The following is a 22,309-nucleotide window of genomic DNA, read 5'->3' on the forward strand; positions in this document are numbered from 1 at the left end:
CATGCCCAGCTAATTGTTTGTATTTTTAGGAAAGATGGGGTTTCACCATGTTAGCCAGGATGGTCTCCATCTCCTGATCTCGTGATCTGCCTGCCTCGGCCTCCCAAAGTACTGGGATTACAGGTGTAAGCCACCGCACCCGGCCATTATTATAGTTTTTATAGGTTAGAGGAGATCTCTGAATGTAATTTTTACAACATGATTCACATGTTTACTGTTTTCAGAGCAAGTTGTTAGAGAAGGATTGCTGGCCAGCAATGTAAATGTTATAAAAATGTTTCCAAATTTAATTTGCAATAAATATCTGACAATTCGTTCACATTTTCAATGTCTTATGAAAATATATTTATATATGAAAATTGCGATCATAATAAATAATTTTCCGAATGATTAATCACATGTTAAAAATTTCAAAGAATATAAGTTCCTCTAAGGATTTAAAAATAAACTGTTTCCTTTCAAGAAAGCAAAAGGACCAAATTTCTTAACCTTATAAAGGAAAAAGTTCTTTATTGCTTTTAAGTCCTTGATGAAAGTCATTCCTGGAGATTATAAGATTATTTTCAGAATGACTTTCCTTTTAAAAACTGTAATTTCTCTTTAATTTCTCACTGGAAAAATTATAAAAGGTGCCTCAGTCTGGATTACAAATTGGGAATGGAGAGTTATTTTTGCATTTCTCTCTTTCATATAGATGTTGCAAAAATTAGTCAGATTCAGAAATCTACCCTAAGCTATAAAAACACTACACAGTAGCAGCTGTACTGGGGAAAAGTATGCCAATCATGCTAATCATAGATTTTCTATGAGGTGAGAGTAGATGAGGGAAGGAGAATTGCTAGACTGAATGGTGACTGAGTGGCCTCTGCTACTGGCATTTCAAAGGGGCAGATATAACCAAGGGATGGGGATGGTTGATATTCCACTTTCAGTGTGTGCCTGTCTGACTCATTAACTCCCTCCATCCCCCAAAACTTCAGTAAAGGCATTCACACATGGCTTGGGTCACGGTACTTCAGAAGAGTACAGGATGTCCCAAAGGGTAGTCTGGTGTGGAAAATGGACAGATGAGCAGGGGGCATAGAAGGGAGATCAAGCTTTCATCAGAAACAAGAAATGACAGAGAAACAGAGGTACTCCCACAGCAATCCCTGGAGCTACTGAGAAGGATGTTGAACTTCTTATTGTACTTGGGTTGATGGTGAGTCATTCTTGTCTAAAGCTATAAAAACAAGGAATCCAGCAGAGGCTGGAGATGAGGGCATCCATTTCCTGACATATGGGTTATACTGATAACACCTTTCTATACATACACACTTAGATTGTAGAGTTGGTGTGTACCTGTATTGATACATACACACCAACTCTGAGCCAGGCCAGTCACTTTTCTCCGAGTTACAGTTTTCAAATTTTTAAGCTGGTCACACCACCACCTGCTCTCCCCATCCAACAAGGTTTTGGAAGGAAGGAAAAGGCATGTGGAAGCACTTTGTAAAGCACAAAGCATAATAATCATTGTAAGGCATTAAAAGGCAGCTCTAGGCTGGGTGCCGTGGCTCTCACCTGTAATCCCAGCACTTTGGGAGGCTGAGGCAGGTGGATCACTTGAGGTCAGGAGTTCTTGACCAGCATGGTCAACATAGCAAAACCCTGTCTCTACCAAAGATATAAAAGTTAGCCAGGCCTGGTGGTCACGCCTGTAATCCCAGCTACTCAGGTGGCTGAGACACGAAAATTGCTTGAACCTGGGAGGCAGAGGTTGCAGCTGAGATCCCACCATTGCATGCCAGCCTGGGTGACAAAGGGAGACTTTGTCTAAAAAAAAAAAAAAAAAAAAGTCAGCTCTAGTAGAATAGAAAAAAAGTGGAATTTGAAAAGTCAAGTTTGATTCCCAACTTGTTTGCTTTACTACTTGTATAATCTTCAAGAGGCCACTGGTTTCTGTGAACCTAGTTTCCTAGTCTGTAAAATGGGGATTATAATACCCATTCTGCTTCTCTGCTGGTACCTTTACATAGTACCAGAGGTAATAATATGTAACAACACTATGTAAACACTCGGGGTTCATACAAAAATAAGGTATCAAATGGTCTCTCTTGCAGACATCTTTAATAAAAACCTATAATAAAAGCATTCAAATTTTGTTCTATATAAAAGCAAGGAGCAGAAGCAGAAGGTGTCCCCATGAATGAAAATTTCTCAGAATATCATTGTCTTTTTGAAAAGTAGTAGTGCACTGGACTAGATATTACACTGTGAATGATGGCTCACTCACACTATTTTACAAGGATTGCTATTAAAGGAAGTCATGTGATTTACCAGAATTGTTCCGGGCTACATAATATTGAGGACAAGTCCTGAATTGAATTATAGCAGTAGGAGCCCACATAGTAGCATTAAGAATATAGTTCCTTACAGTTTAGATCATTTTATGAGACAACTAATCAATTTTCAACAAATGCGTCTGCAGCCACTTTCCCCCAAATAATCTTCATTGCAGGAGATAATTTTTTCAGAAGTATTAAAAAGGGGTAAGGAAAATATAATCAACCTCAGCAGAAGATCCTAATTCAAAATCCATTCCATATGACCAACTCTGAGATGATAAAATACAATATTTTTTAGAGCAGCAAATGTTTGCATTTAGGGGAAAGGGGTTTAGAGATCATACTTACCTCCCTTAAGGATAAAACACAACATAGATGAGACCAGAAAGGTTAAAGGGGTTACCCAAAGTTAGCCAGATCATGGTAGACCGTGAATTGACCCCCAGTTCTAATGAAAATAATACTGGACTTTCCAGCCAAGCGTGGTGGCTCATGTCTGTAATACCAGAGCTTTGGGAGGCTGAGGTGGTTAGATGGCTTGAGCTCAGGAGTTAGAGACCAGCATGGGCAACATGGTGAAATCTCATCTCTACCAAAAATACAAAAAATTAGCCAGGTGTGGTGGCCTGCACCTGCAGTCCCAGCTATCTGGGAGGCTGAGATGGGAAAATCGCTTGAGCCAGGGAGGTGGAGGTTGTGGTGAGCTGAGATCGCACCACTGGACTCCAGCCTGAGCAAACAGAGTGAGACCCCATCTCAAAAAATAAATAAATAAAAACAATACTAGACTCATGAATTATTTTCTTGTACAAAGCAGTAAGATGTTTAGTTACACTTTCCTACACCTACCCCATTCCCGCACCACTCATTTCAGAAAGGAAATGCGCAGATTTTCTCCTGTAATGTCTGCCCTATAGGCTGTTGTGATAGTTAGCAAGAGTGGGAGCCTGTGGAAAGGCACAGCAAGAGCAGCTGCATAGGTGTGAACCCTGCTGTTAGTTGAAAGTAAAAGGACTAGGGCTTCAGCACTGTGCATCTCTTTGGAACTTCCTTACTGAGCCTTCAGACACTCTGAGGTCGGAGGCTGAAGGGAGTGAGCCATCCTTCCTGCAGCCATGGTAATTCTCAGTTTCAGCCTTTGCACAGTGGCAGCTGCAACACAGTCATCTCCCTGATTCACCCTCTGCCCCCATTTTTGCAATAAAACATCTGCTTGAAAAGGAGTAAACCAGGCAGGTGAGTTGGATAGTGCTCAAATTACATACTTTAATTGAATACTCATTTGTGGAATTCAGGTTTATGCAAGGTATTAAATCAGGAGGTAGGAGACAAGAGTTCTGATCTCTGCTTCAGTACTTACAAGCCATATAACCTTGGGCAAGTGACTTATTTCTGAGCCTCAGTTGATTAATCTTTAAAGTGGGGATAATAATATCTTGTTTGCTTAAAGGCAGGGGAATGAAACAGAAGCAGCTGTTAAAGATCCCTTCTAGATTCTAGAAAATTGAAGACAATGTGAGCGTTCCTCAAGTAAGGGAGTCATTTTTAGTAGTGTATTTCTTAGATATGATCTCTGTTATAGAGTATAAATAAGTTCACAGCTCTTTTTAACTATTCAAGACAACTGTTCAGACTAGCAAGAAGTCAGGGTCTCCCTCAGCTCCACTGTTGACATAAGGTGTGACTATAAAAGTCCTATACAGACTTATCTTCCTCACACACTCAGCCATTTATCCCGAAGCATCCCATTAATGCCAGGATGTCTAATCCAAAAGGAGATTTGTATCTTCAATAAAGAGTTATTTCCGAATGAGAAAGATCCATACTTCCTGCCTCTGTATTGCAGCTAGTGAATTTGGGTCACTGGTCCATTCTCCTGTTGACTTCAGGTGAGTTCTAGATAGCCCCTCCCACATACACCACTGTGTCTGCACCATAATCTCTGGGAGGGAAGAGAAAGCTTCAGTGCTCCTTCTTGCCTGCAGACTTAATTAGGGATAATCTCAAAGCATTCAAATAATGTAGTGTTTCAATAAGGACAGTTATTTTGTCCCAGAAGCCTCCTTAGTACCTATGCAAATTTGTCCACTGCACTCCCAAACCAAGTTCCCTCCCCACAAAAAGGCAACGGGTACCTACATTCCTTTTATCCATCAAGATAAGAAGGGACATCCCAACACAAAGATGCCTTGGCAGTCTTCACCACTAAACATTGAGGCAGCTGGCAACAAAGCTCTGCCTAACCAGACAAGTTAAGAAATTTGTCACTCTCTTTAGCATTGATGTCCTGAATCTTTTTCAATAATGAGTTTTCTGTCCAGTTCTATCTTAACATAGATGGGAGGATGGTTTCTGAGCAAGTCAATTGCAGATCTAGAAATGGATGTGCATGTCCTTGATTCTCTATGATCATTGCTGTTCTAGCTATATATTCAATGCAGAGCTTGACATTCAGACTTGCATAGGCATTGTCTTTCCAAATTAAAATGGACCCATCACTCATTAGTGGGGGTGAGGTAGTGGCAGTACCAAAGGATGTGTGTGGGAAGGGCAGCGTATGTGCTTCTGTACTCTTTATCAGCTGCCCCCAATTAAAAACAATTGATAATTCTTTAATACGACAAAGGGTACTTTCTTAATCTTAGGTCAAGTATGAATGTGGGCACCTTATACCAAGTTGATATTTGTAATGATCTTGTCACTCCCTGCTTACGAGCCTTTCTCCCTCCACAATGGCTATTATAATCAGAGTAGAAAATGAAAGCTTTTATCAGGCATAAGAAGTTCAATGTGACCAGAACCCAGCGATGTAGCCATGACCTAATCTTATATTACTGTGTCTAGCATGTACCAGTCTTTAAAAAATGCTCACATTCACCAACACTTCCTCAAATGAGGCTTTTGAATCCACCTGAAATTTGCTTCTCAGTGATTTTTGCTTTGGCTGACTCTTCCTAGGCATTCAGGCTTCTGCTTAAATGTCACCTCCTCCAAGAAGGCTTCTATGAACTCCCATCTGAACTAGGTCTACTACTCCTGTCACTCCTTCATATTATGCAACTGTTTGTCTATCTCCCCCCATCAGAATGTAAGCACCAGCAAGAAAGACACTCTGCTTATGTTGTTTACTGTATCAATCGGGATCCGATCAAGAGAGAAAAACGGTAATTTCAACAAGGAAAGTTCAATATAAAAAATTACCTATAACAGGGAATTGGATCAAAGGGAGATTGGTAAGAGGTAAAGAGAGCTCTAAATAATACAGAAATAGAGATATAAGGAACAGCTACTTACTAACCCTAGAGCTGAGATACAGCATCTCAAAAAGAGCTCCTCCAAGACCCAGACACACTCTTAGGGCTGGCTGAGATCCAGACTTTGCTGGAGAGGGCACAGTTGTAACTTTCTGAATAGCAGGAGAGCCCTGCTAGAATTCTGCCTTCTGGAACTTGCTAGAAATCCACATTCCAGAACTCGTTGGAAATCCATTCTCTGGGGTTCCAAGGAAAGCTGCTGAGGGAGGTGACTCATTAGAGGCACTTGCTCCAAAGCCACCTAAGGGGCTTCTGGAGGAAGCTGCTGGCTGCTGGGTGCTGCTGCTTGCTACCTGTGCTGTAGGAACCTGCCCAGTATGCAACCAGAGCCAGGAACCAGGAAACCAACCCCTTTCCTCCTGCAATGTCTCTCCAGCGCCTTCTATTGACCTAGCTTTTTTAACAGCTGGAAAATATTTCAAGGGCTCAGATTCAGTTTCACTAGGCAGGCAATGAGGATGAATTTGGAGCTAAGAGGCAACATATTAATAATAGCCACTTTTATTGTGAAATCCCCATATTCTGGCACATAGTAGGTTTAATAAATATTTGGTGAAGTAATAAATCAATGATTTACATCTAACAGAAGTGAAAAGCATGCTTGGCATATGTCACTTCAAGATTGGAGCTTTCAGGCCTAGCTTTTAACATGAAAGTCACTGCCAAGTGCCTCCCACATGAAAACTCTGGAACACCCCACCTGCCCCCCACTCTGTGGTAGGGATAAGACAGGCCTCCAGATAACATCATAGCTTGGCTCAACAGTTAGCGAGAAGTGCAATGAGAGAAGCACAGCAGAGAAAAGGAGAAAAAGTGGCCATGAGCCCCACTTACAGTCTGTGTTACGGCTAGGGCTGGGCTGCCAGTTGCTGCATTTGGCATCTTTCTGAGACATTGAGGTGAGTTACATAGCTCTGCCACATGGCCAAAATGTGAAACACATCCAAGTGCTATATTTTAATACAGAACTTAAAAAATAAAGAAACATCTTGATTTCTCTAGCCACTTTTCTGTTGACACAAACCGTCGAGAGAGATTAGGGGAAAGATCCCTGCTATAAGCGATTTGATATTTCCTAACAGAGCAAAGTTTCCTCTTTGTCCACTGACCCTTTCAATAGTTCTTCGGGTTCTATTCTTAGAATTCTCGTTTCCTGTCCTGAGAGAAAACTGCACAAAATTTCAATAAATATGACTCAAATGATGTGGAAACTTCCTATAAGGATGCAATGAGGTATTCATTCATTAATGCCATCAACAAATATTTACTGAGCACCAACTACCAGGCAGTGATGGCAGACATAATTTGGGGCGTTTGGAGTGCAACTGTGAACACAACCAGGTCCCTGTTCTCATGGAACTTGCTAACATTCTGGCTAAAATAGAGAACATGGAACTTCCTACAGAGGCACTGTGGGTGATTTCACAAACCATTGAAAAGCTCTAGTGGGAGCAAGCAACTAACCAACCTTAGAATAAAACATGGTTGTTGCTGGTGTTCTTAGAAACTTCGCTGTCCTTGTGTGCAAATTGTATCACTAAAGTCTTCTCACTTTTGATTCTTGGGAAGGTTTCAGGGCAGGGCTGTCTAATGGAAATATGTAAGCCTCATAATTTAAAATCTTCTAGGAACAAAGTTAAAAAAGTAAAAAGAGGCTGGGCACGGTGGCTCACGCCTGTAATCCAAGCACTTTGGGAGGCCGAGGCGGACGGATCACCTGAGGTCAGGAGTTCAAGACCAGCCTGACCAACATGCAGAAACCCCGTCTCTACTAAAAATACAAAAAATTAGCTGGGTGTGGTGGCGCATGCCTGTAATCCCAGCCACTCGGGAGGCTGAGGCAGGAGAATCGCTTGAACCCAGGAGGCGGAGGTTGCGGTGAGCCGAGATCGTGCCATTGCACTCCAGCCTGGGCAACAAGAGGGAAACTCTGTCTCAAAAAACAAAAAAAAAAAAAAAAAAAAGTGTGTGCCTGCAGTCCCAACAACACTGGAGGCTCAGGCAGGAGGATAGCTTGAGCTTTGGAGTTTGAGGCCGGCCTAGGCAACACAGGAAGACCCCCATCAATACAATAAATAAATAGAAACAGACAAAATTAATTTTACTAATATTTTTAACTGAGTTATTCAAAATATCACAATTTTGACATAATTATAAATTATTGAGCTGCAGTTTTTTCACGTTAATTTTTTCAAAATCCCACATATATGTGTACTTACAGCACATCTCATTTTCAACTGGACACATTTCAAGTGCTTAACAGTCACATGTGGCTAGGTATGGAACAGCAGAGGTTCAGAAAACTGTCAAAAGGAGTTCTCTGTCCTCTCATTTTGGGGATGGAGCCGAAAATATTTGCCGAATTGAAACATTCTGTGAACTTTGGCTCTGGGTTTTTAGTATGAAATTAGAGGCAGGTGAAGACCACCATAGCCTTCCTTTGCACCAGCTCACTACAGTGGCCAGAACGGAAGGACGTTCACAGAACGTGCTAGGTTGGACATTAAGTCACTGAGTCGTCCACTGAGGAAAGGGATATCATTAAGAAGAATAGTTTTCCACTAACGCCGAACCGGCGGCACCATCTCAGCCAACAGGTCAAGTTACAGTAGGCAAGCACGCCTAGATATAAACGTCTAAAACCCAGCCTGTTACATTAGCCAACACTCTTCTTGACTTTTTCCGAATTTTTTCCCTGTCCCCAAGATAAGACGCTCGCTAGGAAAGACTGTGAGCCTCAGCAGCCTCCCTTTGAACTGGGGCGCTGCCTCCAGCTGGACACGGCCTAAGGATGGAAAGGCGCACTGACGGGGGCCGCCCCCATTTCCCAGGCCCCTCCCTAGGGGTGCCCCTCCTCAGCCATGGCTGCCCCTTTCTCTCCTCCTCCAGCATCTGCCCCTGGGGCCACCCCCACCTTTCCGCCATCTCTCGGGCCCGCGTGGCACCCTGCTCTGTTTTAACGGGGATAAACTTGACTCGCTTCTCCAAAGAGCGGGAAAAAGAGGCGCAGTCTTGGTACTGATCTGGGGGAGGGAACGCCCCAGGGCGCGCAGGGGCGTTTTCTACCCGTGCCCCGTCGGCCTGCTCTGTTCAGTACCGACCGTGTGCGGGGTTCACGTGGCCCAGTCGGCAAAGTTTCTTTGGAGGTCCAGCGTCTCTGATTCCCGGATCTTCAGCCCCACCCGGAGCCCCCACGGTTACTGCCCCGCGACCCCCGATGGAGCGTCGGGATGCGCTTTCTCTCCGAGTGCCTCCGGGGGTGAAGGGAGGGAGGCCTGTTTCGGAACTAAATGGCAATCACAGCCCCCGCGGGGCTTGGAGGGACGAGCTCCCCGCCCACCCCGCGGCCCCGGCCCCAGCCAGCATCTCGCGACTCCATTTCTGGCTCTAAACAAGAACGGGGACGGAGTCCGCGTTCACACGGAAAATTATGCCGGCTCCAGCGGCGCGTAAAATTGATGTGAACCGAACGAAGTAGGATCAGCGTGATCCTCCCCCTCTTGTCTCAACAGGGGTTTCGGCGCGTTACACAAGGCCGAGCTTGTCTCTTTAAGGAGACATTGGACCCTAATTAGTCCGCATTCCTGGCGCGGCTGCGGAGCGAGGGGCCGAAGGTGTCTGGGTTGGGAGACGGGTGGGCGGGAGGACGAGACTCGGAAGAAGATCTTTTGACCAGCCCCCAGGCTCACCGCTCCCTCCACCCTCTTTATTTTGCCGCCACCACCACCATCACCACCACCACCAACACCTAATTCTGAAGATGCAGCCAGGGCAGCAGCAACAGCAGCAGCCGCCGATTCTCCCAGCCCCACGTTACTTTGATTGACAGCTGAACAAATGTTTTCCCGGTTCGAACGCTCGCGCTAAGGAACGTCAGCCAAGGCGAAGCTCCGCCTTGGGCGGGCCATCTCCGCCCCGCCTCCGCCAACCTCATTCCTCTTCGTTAATTGGTCGGAGCTACAGGCGACGCCCGGCCCCCACGTGGGTTTCAGCTGGGTTGGCTCCTCCCCGCTGGCTTGCCATTTGTCAGCAGTGAAATGATGGGCACTAACACAGAACGGCGATTAATGTTCAGCCACCTCTGATTGGTTGCTGGAGACGCCTACCGCAACGGTGGTGGGCGGGGCGCTTGGAGAGCTCGCCAGAGCGCTCGCGTGGCGGGCCGGTGATTGTAGTCAATCTGGCCGTATTCTCAGGCAGGGTCGCCCGGGGCGGACTACATCTCCCGGGATGCTGCGCGGCCGCCCCGCGGAAGATTGTGAATATGTATCAGAATGTTAATGATTAGCTGCTGCTAAATTTGGTCAAAGAAGTCACCTACACAGAGCGTGTTGTTAGAGCTGTTCTGAGCGGGTGTTTGGGTTATTGGCTGCTTTCTTCCCCCTTTCTCACACACTTGTATATTATTTTGAGGTGGTGTTCGCAGAGTTTGAAAGGAGAGAGAATTAAAAAAAAAGCCGCAAGCGTTTCACTCTTTTATTTTTATAATCCCCTTCAATTTGGGGTTAAAAAAAAGACAAGAAAACAGGAAGGAAGAAAAATAAGGAAATGAGATGTGGTAAAAGAAGCTAAAAGGTGCCTTTTAAAAGATCGTTGCTGTGAAGTGAAAAAAATCTCCAGAGAAACCAAAAAGCACCGCCGAGACCTCTTCCGAACCAAAGGAGTTTGTGTTTGCTTTTAGGGAAGAAGAAAGATCATTCATTCGGAGGAATAACAACCAATTAAAAGACAAATAAAAAAAGTTTGGAGTGGGACGCAGAGCGAGCGAGAGGAGCTGCCGGCGGGCGGTGGGGCGCGGAGCCCGCACTTTCCCGGCCGGGTGAGCGGCGGCCGCGGCGCCGGGCTCGGCGGGTGCGCCTCGGCGGAGCGAACGTCGGAGCGTTGCCTTGGGAGACGCGCGCCGGACAATGCCCGCGGCGGGCCAGTGACGCCCGCGGGGAATGCGGAGCGGCCCGGCAGCCGGCACCCAGCCGCCGCCGCGCGTTCCTGCCGCCCGTGTCACGCGAGACCCGGCGGGGGCCGGGACCGCCCGAGCCGCCCCTCAGACCGAGCCGGCCGCCTCCGCTGCCGCGGCCGCCTCCTCTTCGGGGCCATTAAAGCCAATGAGCCGAGCGCCTCTGCCGAGCGCAGCCAACTAAATCGGCTTGGATGATTCGCGACCTGAGCAAGATGTACCCGCAGACCAGACACCCGGTGAGTGCGGGCGGCGGGGCGCGGGCTCGCCGGGTGCTGGGGGATTCCCCGCGTCGCCCCCTGCGCACCGAGTTGTGTCTTTTGGCCGGAGGGGCGTGGAGAGCCGCCCGAAATCGGCGCCCCGCGCCGGGAGCAGCCCGCCCGCCATCACCCCCACCCCCCGGCGCGGTGGCCCTCGGAGGGGGTGCGGAGAGGCAATTGAGTTGTAGCCATTTTCTTATTGTTGTCTTTGAAGCCCCTGGAAGCCGCGCCGAGCCGTTTGCGGTCCCCGCGCCGCGACTCCTCGAGGGGGGGAGGCGAGCGATGAAGGAGGCGCGACTCCGCGCCCGGGCGGGGAGGGCGCCCTCGGCAGCGGCGCTGCTGGGCTGGCTGCGGTTCGGAAGTGCGGGGCGCCGGCCCCTCGCGCCGCGGGCCCCCGGGGCGAGCGAGCGAACGAACGAGCCGAGAGGGTGGCGGCCGCCTCCCTCCTCCCCTGGCCTGACCGCAGCCCGACGCCATGGCGCGGGTCCCCCCGACGGGCCAGTTTCGATTCCGGGTGAGGAGGGAGTGGGCGCGGCGCGCGGGTCCCTGGGTGCCTGTCTTTGGCCGGGGAGGGGAGACGGGACTCGAACCCTCGGGGTCCGGGGCGCGGGGGCCTGCGGGCGGGAGTATGCGGGGCCCCAGGACCACCTCGAAACCAGCCTCTGCCTGGGCTGTTGGGCGCGAGGAGGGTTGCGGGAGGAGAGTTTTAATCTCTCTTTGCCTGAGTGCGCGATGACCCCCTCACCCCCCGCTAACGCCGCATGGTATGTTTTCTCCGTCTCCCTGCTTCGCCTGTGATGTGGGCTAATTAAATATTTTATTGTTGTTCTTCAGGCACCGCATCAGCCTGCTCAACCCTTTAAATTTACAATTTCCGAATCCTGTGATCGGATTAAGGAAGAGTTTCAGTTTTTACAGGCTCAATACCACAGGTAACGATATTGACTTTAGCTGATCCTTCTGTTTGCTTAGCTCTTGTCTCCCCGACAAATACACACAAACACTTACCCTCCTCCTTTTTTGTGGGGGCGTCACAAAGGTATTATTTTTTTTTCTCGGTGGGCAGAAAGGGCAAATCAAGGCCTCCTTCCTTAGGCAGGTGTAAATAAATTAAACATTTTTTCTACCGTAAATAAAAAGAAGGCAGTACAATCGAAACTGGGGAGACTTGGAAAACGCTGAGGCCAAACTTTCGATATTGATTTATTGGGGCCGGGAGAATGAAAGGTTGGGAAGATTCTGGGGCCTTTTGACATCCTTGGTTCTTTATTACTCCGGGCTTGATTCCTTCTCATTTTTTTCTGCCATTCCACTGAAGAGCTGAGAGCCCAGGGAAGTCGGAGTGAGCGATTTCGTTACTTTTATGCTAAAAAAAAAAAATGTTTTCATCTTATAGACGATTTTTAGACTTAGGGTGCCTTTGAGACATTTTTCTTTAGCTGGCTTTTTAATGATGCCTAATTCTTATTTCATAAATGCAAGAACCAAAACAAACCACTGAACCCGATTGACACTTTGCCCCTGGGTGGTGGTATTCAACTTGTCTGTGTGTTTTGGAGGGAAAAAAACAAGACATCATTCATAAGACATGCTTGATTCATATTTTCATTAATCTCTTTGTAGAACATTAAAGAAATTCCCTTGTGACGTTTTGGAGGACTTATTTGTGCTTGTATGTGCAGTCATTATTGAAGTTTATTTTCGTGTTTGTTTTATTAAGTGAATATTCAATTCTGTAGGAAGTTCCTGAATTAAACTGATTAGAGGATTTGTTTCCTTAAAACTTAATTAAAAAAAAGATCCTAAAAACAAAAAACCACATATATGATCCTTATTGAAGGGGCAAGTCCAGACTGGTTCCAATCACCCCTTTCCCCTTCTCTTTCCATAATGATGGGGGTATTTATTTAAGATTGTTGATTTAGTTTTTTTCTAGGTGAGATTTAGAATATGTGTTTAAGAGTTGAAGGATGTAAGTTAAGATCATTGTACTTAGAGTATCTTATGTCTTGAACAGTCTGAAGCTGGAATGTGAGAAACTCGCCAGTGAGAAGACAGAGATGCAGCGGCATTATGTCATGGTAAGAAAACCATGTCACAGATTCAAAGTGCCTATTAGTTTGGAATACCAAAAACAAGAATACGTTTAAATTGCTGGGGGCTGCAAGATAGATCACAGTCACCCTGCCAGTGCAGTTGAAGTTGTGGGAATATGTCTATTAGCAACCTGTAATTCTAGGATGTTATAACTTGCCTTTGACAACTGGCTTTGATTGGAATTTTCAGAAAGTTCAGCCACATGGGGTATAATTTTCTGTGCTTTGTTTTTACAGATCGAAAAAAAATAAAAACAAAACCTTGTTTGTTTTGTCACAAGCAAAAATGTTTTTGTGTTAGTGGCTTTCTTTGTTGTTTTATTGCTCTTGCTCCAAACAATTTTTGCCAGTTTTTCTGTATGCTGTTAACGTTATAAATGTCTTATTATTAAAGACATTATTAAAAAATAATGTTTTATTTCTTTGAAAAGGAGTGATGGATAAGGAAAGACAGCAGATGATTTTTCAAATTTTTTCTCACTCTTTATGTTACTATTACATTAATATTTGTATGTTTTCAATTTCTGTAGTGTTATATTGGTTTGAGGAATGTTGTAGTCTCCTGTATAACTGATGTGTTCTGCCAGAATTTCTATGCCAGTTATACTACACGTTCAAAAAACCAGATCTGCTTTTACAGAAGTATTATGAAGCATATTTTTATGATTGTCCAAGAAAGCTCCAGAATATCCCACTCATTTATTTTTCTATCTAGCTTTTTTGCTTTGAATGTGTGAATATGAGCAGTACACTAACAAATCAGAAATCAAACTCTTAAGTAGCATCACCTTTTCCAACCTTCCTTTCAAAACATCAGCGTTTGTATAAGGCATTCTTTGCTGTTAACTTGCATGCTGTGCTTAGGAATTAAGAGTCCGTAGGATACCAAATTTTCATCAGACTTTTTTGATGCATCTGCTTGGGATGTATAAAGAAACTGGAGATGTTAAGAATGCTGTGTTTGAATTTAATTTTTCTTAGTTTTGTGTGTTTTCTCTTAGAATTTGTGTCTTAAGGTGGTTAAAGATAGTGATGGGCTCTTGATTTATTGGCGTAGGTCATATGAAGATGCTGGTTTAGGTGAGGCTTTTATGTTTGTTTCAGATTTACTTGGGGCATTTTGAACAAACTAGGGAGATTGTTTGATGAAAGTCATGCATTTAATTGCTTTTCCTTCTTTGACAGTATTATGAAATGTCCTATGGGTTGAATATAGAAATGCACAAGCAGGTAAGTTATTTCTTTATAACCATTTTAAATGACAGTAATACTGGTACACTATGAAAAGAACATTGTGTGTTTTGCAGTTTTATTCTGCAAGCCGTTGTGGCTACCTCTATTTAAAAGTCTGGGTAGTGAAGAAAATGCTGTTTTTTCATGTGTGGCTCCCCATCTTTCTTTCATATTATCCTAATTTTTATAATTTAAAAATGTTATTTTAAAAATCTGAATACGTATTAAACTCTGTACACTTTCAAAAGCAGGATGCTAAATTTTAAAATCCTCTTGTTATTCTTCTGGAAGAGTTGCTTTATGTATTTTGGGCATTGCAAACTTGTCTTGTGAAAGAGCTTTTCTTGGAAAATATTAAACAGTAAAATTAAATTGTGTGGCGCCTTCGTTGGCTTGATGTGAAAGAATGGATAGAGGGTGAGCTGGGAGGATGAAAATGAAATCTGTGGAGCTACAAAAGAAATTGATGTAAAATCCTTGTACTGGTCCCCTGAGGCTACTTAGTTGGGTCTTACCAAGACCTATAACCGTTACTTCCAAAATTTGTACAGAGTAAATGAGCCTGATAGGAGGATGTGATAAGGTTCAACATTGGGTCTTGAAATCTAGCAATTAGTTCAGTAGCAAAAAAAAGAAAAAAAAAAAATGATTAGTCAGAAAGCACTGAGAGATACAACTCAAACAGTCTTCTTTTTATGCGGGAGACTGAATAAAATGGTTTGGCTTAAATTTCCTAGACAGAAGAATAATAGCGGGTATATCTATCTATATATATACACACACAAATATATATACATACATATATATATATATATATAAATATTGTTTGGCAATAGTAATTCCTCTAGGAAGCATTTAGTTTTAGTGATCTCCTAGTGGAAGCACTTCAGGTCTCATCAGCCATTTCAGAATAGGTGTGTATGTGTTTGCCTGCTGGGAAAAAGACAAGGGAAAACTTATTGCTTTTCATTTCCTATTTATGGTCAATGTGGATGTCATTACTTTCTAAGTTGAGAAAATATGAAATGAGCACATACTATTAGGCCTTCACTATTTATGGATTCCTTTTTGGGTATAGTTATTTTCTACATGCTCAGAACATCCCAGATAGTAGATCTTTAAAAGATGGCTGTTAGACAATAAAGGCAATCTGATGAATAGTATTTGAAAACAAAAAGTTGGAAAAAAATGAGACGTTGCTTACATTGAGGACTTTTAATTTCAGATACTGTTTTACTTTGTATGCTATTTGGTTATGTCAATATTAGCATTATAGTATAGTTTGAATGGCCTGTTGAAATTAAATTCTTATTTTGGCATCTTTGTCATTTCTGTTTAGATTAGTAATGTAAATATCTTCTGCTTAAACAAAATCTGTTCAATCTTGTGGATGGACTTCTCTTAGTTCTACCTTACAGGAATAAATTACATGAGAGATATTGTTTGTTAATTATCTCATTACATTTCCTTTGAGGTCTGGATCTTGTGTATGTCTCTTTTTTTGTCTGCAACCCACTCCCCAAAATTAATTAGTGTCTTTTTAAAGATTGGACCAGATGATTATTTCTCCTTCTGTGTCTTGTTTACCCTAACCACTTAGTTTCCAGGTCTCCTTGTACCATCTACATTTCTAAGAGGCACATAGCTTGTATTTGGCTGTATGTATTTCTTTTTCGAGGGGGTATGTGAAATCCCTTAATTTTACACATTTTATACCGCTATAATTCTGTCATCTTCTTGTCCAGCTAGCCTCAAATGCCATCCATTTAAAATTGAGAACAGTACATTTTCCCTTTTTTTCGTTTCCTTTTAAATTCAATCATATCAAGAATCCTGAGGGCAGTTTATCACATTATGAAATACAGACAGCCCTGCAAACCACCTACTTATTATATTTTCTTTCTTTCTCCCCCTTAAGCATAGAGGCATATCTGTCTTTATTTGTTTTCCTAGGCAGACAGCCTTAGTTCCTCTTAGCCTCCCTTCCAGATGTACTCGCTGGATACCCTTGTAATGGAAAGCAGCAATAATGCAGGGAAGTTGCCCTGCGGCATAATTGGGCCTAGTTCTCAAGATCGGGTTAGGTTTATTCACTTATTAGATTTGTGTCTCGAAGGGTTCAAGAGTAGGAGTCCCGGGAGCCCTTGGAAGTACCCTAGTAATTGGTGGCCCTGATATTTGAAACCTTTGTGTATTTTTTGGTTAACGTTCCTGTTCTTCTTGGCTGCTGCTAGCCACAGAATATTTATTTTTAGAGAAATTTTTCATTGGAACAGAAAATGGTGGTTGTGATGGAGTCATGGCTCTGTGACTTAGCAAACTGATAAAAAGATAAAAGTATGAAGCAAAGACAAACAGGGTGAAGGTCGGTGTTCTCCCTCCTACCCTTTCTATGTGGTGCTCATCATCAGTCACCCTGTGTTGATTCTGATAGAGAACTATAAAATGAAACCTATGGGGAATTTGTCATTCTGAAATGAAAGCTAATGTAATTAGTACCAATTAAAGTACATTTAGTAAATTGGATTTAATCTTAATTAAGCCTGCATAATGTTGCCAATTTTTAACAATTATGTTTGAGAACATAATTAATTTAAATTTTGGTAACTGAGTAAATAGCATTAGTCTGGTAGAATTAGTGGATTTTTTTTTTTTTTAAAGGGGAACTTGGTGACATGACATGGAATTGGAACATAAAATATGAATCTAAATTTCTGGTAATCTTTAGGATTGGTAGAGCTAAGCAGATGAAGCAAAAAAAAAAGGATGAAGTATTCTAGGCTATAATGGGAATTAATGCTGTGCCATTGTCTCAAGTTCTAGCATAAAAGTGAAGATGACAAATAGGACATGGTTAGAAATGGCACATGTTTTAGTGTGACGTCTTCAAAATGGAATTTTTAAAAATGAAAGAACATAGGCCCTTATTCCCTAAGGATTTCCCTAAGTGTGTGGTTTTTGTTTGTTTTGTATGAGACAGCTGACCCAGGGTTTAGTTGTTAAGTTTTTTTGCTGATTGTTCTTCTTTGTAAATACAGTGTGGCTTCTAAATGGGTTGGTGGCTTCTAAATGGCACAGTGGGGTGATGCATGGAGTTGATAGCATTACTAAATGCTGCTTGTTCCCATCTTTCACCTGTAATGCTGTCATTAAAGAAGTCCTCACTGATGGACTCTGACAGCAGTGGTTACCATTCTAAAAAGTGAGTATTGGATATAGATTAGGAACAGTAGGTATGTGAATTCAACCTATAGGAACTATAAATGGAGATGAACATACCATCTTTTGAAAAGGGGAGCATGAGAACATCTATGACTTCCTTATAGTTAGTATTCTACAATGTGAAAGCCTCTTCATTTGAATTTTAGTAATCATCAGGAAATTTTAGAAATCTAAAACACATAGAATCTGAAAGTAAGTACTGCGCATTTATGTATGTTTTATGTGTGTATTTTTATATGTGTGTGTATTTGTGTGTGTGTGTGTGTATATATATATGTATATTTAATCAAAGCAAGAAAACTCCTGTTTCACTTAAAGCCATGTAAATTTTATTACGAGACTTGGGCCACAACCATTTGAGTGCTGCTGAAATATTAATTGAATAGAAATGAAAGGGCCTTGCCAGCTGATAGGATATCATAATCATAGCCTCTTTGGTCGATGGTAAATGATGATAAATGACATTAGGAACCTTTTAGCAAACTGTAATAACTACAAGGAGGGAAGCAGTATGGATTTGCATTATATCTGATACCCTCTAGTACCAAGTGGATTGCCAATACTGCTTGTTTAGCATTTTCTAAGGGCAATAAGATATTGATTTCTGACTTACAAGGAACAGCTCTATTTTCACCATTGAAAAGTATTGCAGGTTGTTAAGAAGAAATTGACTTGAAGAGGCCGACTGCTGCCCATCATGGAGCAAATAAAGCAAAACTGCCGAAGCATGGTGGAGCAGCGAGACGGGCCCTCAGCAATTTGTTGCTATTAATTTACCATGCTCGACAGCAAATCAATCGGCATCTACTTCATCTGCTGGAGAAAATGCTGTCCAGGGCAGATAAAAGGCTCGGCATGGTACAGAGAATAGACTGGATTGGCCAAAAGCAGGCTGCAGTTAATGTGTAAATAAGTGAAATCAAGGCCACTGTTGCAGAGGAAGCTGTTGTTAATTAGGTTGGTGTTTTTTAGTGAACTATTTTAGAAAGCAGCTAGGATTTGGAGAGTAAGAAGAGATTTATTGAGATTGAAGTAATATATGACTGGCATGACATTCTAGCCTTGAGTGTACTTGAATCTAGGGTGCAGTAAATTTATTTGGGGACACTGCTTGCTATGGAGTTTGTTGAAAGTTCATTTTAGACCAGATTTCCCTTATGATAACTTTTTTTTTCAACCTTGCCAGTTTTTTGCACATCTTCTGTCTTCTTGTGTACTCTTAGATTTAGAAGAGTAGATGGAGGAGTAGGTGTTTTAGTATGGAGGCACAAATGTGTCTGTTATGTTCTTACCCAGTGCCTTTTTTTTTTTTTTTCAGAAATAGGTATAATTGAACTCTTGTATAATAATGAGAGTGAACTATCATGGAAGATGGGGTATTCTAGCTGAAAGTAACTAATAAATGAAGATTTTGCTGACAGAACTTTATCTTGCTTCATAAATATTAGGAAATAACAATCTAGAGGGCCTGAATAGTGGGTGGATACTACTAGATTATAAAATCTTAAAGATGACAAGTGAAATTTTGATGTCTGCATAAACTTCAGATACAATTACAAGACTATGTGTGTGGGGGTGGGAAGGGTTCTTGTGTTTTTGGTTTTCATTAAGGTTTAAAGCCACCTTTTCTAATTTAAGATTATTTACATGCTGATAATATTCCACAATTAATGTTAACGGAGTGAAGGGTATTGGTGGTGTTTTTTCCCCTTTACCTCTCATTTGGGCATTTTAAAATAGGAGGCCAACTTCATTTACTCCTGTTTAGTAAATCTAAATGAGTGTAGGTTTTAAATTAGATTTTTTCCCAAAACCCTTCAGAAGGTCTAGTATTAGGGCAGTTGATAAGTAAGTGTAAGCACCTTGGGCAGGACCCAGTGACCTGTCTGTCCTTTTACTTATCACAGCACCTGCTCGGGAAGCAGATCTGGAGGATGAAATTTAACCTGTTATGGTGTGTGTATGTTTTAGGGTGCGTGTTTTCCGAATACTGTGGGGAGTTCCCTTTTTCCTTCTCCCATGATGGATTCTTTTGTCTTTCTAGAGATATCATAGGAGGATATCTGGATTTTTCACCTAAGGCAGTGATTCTTGAGTGAAATTGGAATTTCCTTTCAATAGAAGTAAACATTTATTATATATCTGGCTTACGCTTACCACTGGTCTGGGCACACTGCCAAAATTCTTATCGTTAGTTCTCATAATGATCCTAAGACAGGGATTATATCCAATCAAAAGTTGATTAAACAGGGTCAGCTCTGCACAAGGTGATACAGCTAATAGTTGGTGGATTCAGGACTTCAAATAAATTTACGTGGGAGGATATCTCCTGGGAGATGGGTTTGCTATGGGTTAGAGATTCAGGCCCCAGTTCATTCCTGAAATAGAGAGTCCCTGAACTTTAGGCTCATACGCAGAACCTCTTGAGTTGGGGGATTCTCTGCAACTGCCTAGAGTCCATGGATGGCTCAGCCTGCCCTCTGCTTCCAGACTGCTTTCAGTGGGTGAGAAGGTGAGGTTGCTTTCACTCGGAATCTCCCACATATGGGCTAGGAAAGCTGCTTGCTTATCAAGATGGAATTTGCTTCCTCCCTAGGCAACCTATTTCTCATTTGTTTACAAACTTGTTCTTCTCTTTAACTTTTATCTTTTCCTGTGGCTTATGAGAGTGCCTACAGACAAGGGGCTGTTTGTTAATCACCATCTTGTGGGCTTTTGAAGGGGGAAGCTGGGAGGGGAAAATATGATGTTTTGTAGCCTCTTTGTAGTTTAGAAAGAAGGTTCGTAGATGCAGGAAATCACACAACTCAGTTTTAAATGAAGGCAGACGTTTTGCTTTTACTGTTAAAAGAATTTCTTTGCAGCATTCAAACAAAAGGATAGTTCCTTTTCACTGCCCCTTAATCCCTGCTGGATATTATTTATTTTTATTTATTATTTTGATGGGCAAAGTTCTTTGTATCTAGGTATATATCACTTTGAGCTGTGTAGGAGTGATGGACCGGACTAATGAGCTACATCTCTAGGTGCTGTTGCAGCACTGGTGAAGGAGACAGTACAGGCACCAGCCCATTGTTCTTCACATTCTTCATTTAATCTTTGCTTTCCTAGAATACATCTTTTTTATTTCTTCTTTTTTTTCTTGTGTTATAAGATAGGTAGAGGAAACCAGTTGGGAATTAAATGTTTAAAAAATGCATTTATAAGTTATTTGTGTTTGTTTTTAATGTGGCTTTTTTTTCTTTTTTTTTTGCCTTTGATGTGATTCGATGGTTTGGTTTACCATTTCTGGACAGCAATAATGTATTTGGTGGCTAGAGAAAAGAGGGACAGGGATGTGAGTTCTAGAAGGCACTTTCTTGATCCCTCTACACACCCTCTTAAAACGACTCCAGCGTTCCAGCAATGGTGGTAGACTCAGTGGTCCTATACTAGCTAAGTTATTACCAGTTTTGTAAGCTGGGCTGTTGGAGAGAAGCACGGGGGCAGCACATTTAGGCATGGGCAATGGAGTATTTACACTGATAATGACAGTTTGCAAGGCTTAGGACTTGTTCAAAGTAAGTATACTGCAAACAGTTTATGAAATTATTACTCTAAAGAGGAAGGGCCTCAGAAGTTTTAGTCAGAAGCAAGAGTTAGAGCTGTTTTGTCTTTGCCTTAGTAATAGCTCTCAGTGGTAGTTGTTTTCTATCTATGGAGAGGGATTTAGCTGGCATTCATCACCACAAATCTATATACCCTCTCTGTTTTCATTGGAGCTTACCCAGCATTTATGCCAGGCTGTTGCTATTTCTATATCATTGAGCCAAAACTTATCCCTGGAGAGCTGCACGTGTAACCCTTATTCCATCCAGGGGTGACACATGGGCAGGGTGTGGATTTTCTTAGCTGGTTCATCAAATAAGCAGAAGAGAAATACTCTGGGATACCCCTTAGGTACTCTGTCCTCTGGTGAGTGGATCGCACTGTCATCTCTTTTGAGGATTTGCCCACACACATTTCAAGAATTGTATGGTGGAGGCAGCTTCTGCGTTTCACGGAATGAAAGGATAACTTCTCTCCCGGTGCAAGACAATACTCTATCCCCAACCTGGGCTGGCTGTGGTGTGCTTCGGACCTCTGCAGGGCCCTGTTGCTTGCAGCAACTTAGGCAAAGTGAGAGGTTGGGGAAGGAGGAGGGGGGATATTGGCTTTTTGATTTCTTAGCAGGCTTATTTAACTCATTATTATTATTATTATTGTAATTCGGGTTCTGTCCTTAATTTTCGATCTATGTATTCTGTTTCTGAAGGTCTGTGGATGATTTTGGTTATTGAATTTGAAACTGCAAGAAAATATAACTGGAAAGAATAGTCATAGTAGAAATTATAAGCACTAGTACTCTGTAACACCCTTTCTTTACAGAGAGCTTAAGGCATTTTATATGTTCTCTTTAATGTTCCTTATGTTCTGTGAAGCAGGTAGCAAGCTTGGATCCATGTATTTATTTAAATAGCTTCTGTCAGTGGAGTACCCAACAGTTTGCCAAGCAGTGTCATTCTACTGGCCTCCTTTAATAGATGACACTGAGGCTTAAGGGCTTAAGAGACTAGCCCAGTGTCACAGTCAGGGAGGATCAGCACGGGGGTGGAGATACCAGAGTTCACGCAGGTCAGCGAATGCGCCTGAGGTTGCATAGTGAGAGTCACTGGCAGAAGAGGAAATAGTAGGTTTCTTGACTTCCCTTCCAGGGCTCCCTTTGCTGACCATGCTGTTTCCAAACAGCAAATAACATGCTTGTTTCTATGATGTGTTTGGCTTTCTGCAACATGAGGAGCATAGTGATGCTACTGGCAGTCCAAGAGTGTTACACCGTCATCTCTAGTGAGAGATCTGATCTGTGTTTGTGTTTGAGGACAGC

At 42.7% G+C, this 22,309-nt stretch overlaps 1 protein-coding gene and 1 long non-coding RNA gene across 31 annotated transcripts in view; one reads left to right on the forward strand and one right to left on the reverse strand.

Annotated features, from left to right (window-relative positions):
- Positions 1-5,946, reverse strand: part of LOC101124124 (uncharacterized) — a 50,065-nt gene extending 44,119 nt beyond the window's left edge. Inside the window, exon 1 of the long non-coding RNA XR_002007276.4 lies at positions 5,626-5,946. This is a non-coding gene — a long non-coding RNA (uncharacterized lncRNA). The remainder of the gene's footprint in view (positions 1-5,625) is intronic.
- Positions 5,947-9,929: 3,983 nt separating this feature from the next.
- The window catches only part of LOC101153990 (transducin-like enhancer protein 4), a 154,881-nt gene continuing 142,501 nt past the window's right edge, over positions 9,930-22,309 (forward strand). For 12 of the 30 annotated variants that reach the window (XM_063696477.1, XM_063696479.1, XM_031014593.3 and 9 more), the window contains exons 1-4: positions 9,930-10,834; positions 11,690-11,787; positions 12,873-12,936; positions 14,137-14,181. In XM_063696477.1, the coding sequence (XP_063552547.1) occupies positions 10,790-10,834; positions 11,690-11,787; positions 12,873-12,936; positions 14,137-14,181 (252 nt within the window). In that variant the 5' untranslated portion in view covers positions 9,930-10,789. Of the gene's footprint in view, positions 10,835-11,127; positions 11,370-11,689; positions 11,788-12,872; positions 12,937-14,136; positions 14,182-22,309 lie in introns of those variants that run through there. The other 18 variants (XM_031014598.3, XM_031014599.3, XM_031014602.3 and 15 more) reach the window with 9 other exon arrangements.

This window comes from Gorilla gorilla, chromosome 13 (assembly GCF_029281585.2).
Source record: "Gorilla gorilla gorilla isolate KB3781 chromosome 13, NHGRI_mGorGor1-v2.1_pri, whole genome shotgun sequence".
Classification (NCBI taxonomy): domain Eukaryota; kingdom Metazoa; phylum Chordata; class Mammalia; order Primates; family Hominidae; genus Gorilla; species Gorilla gorilla.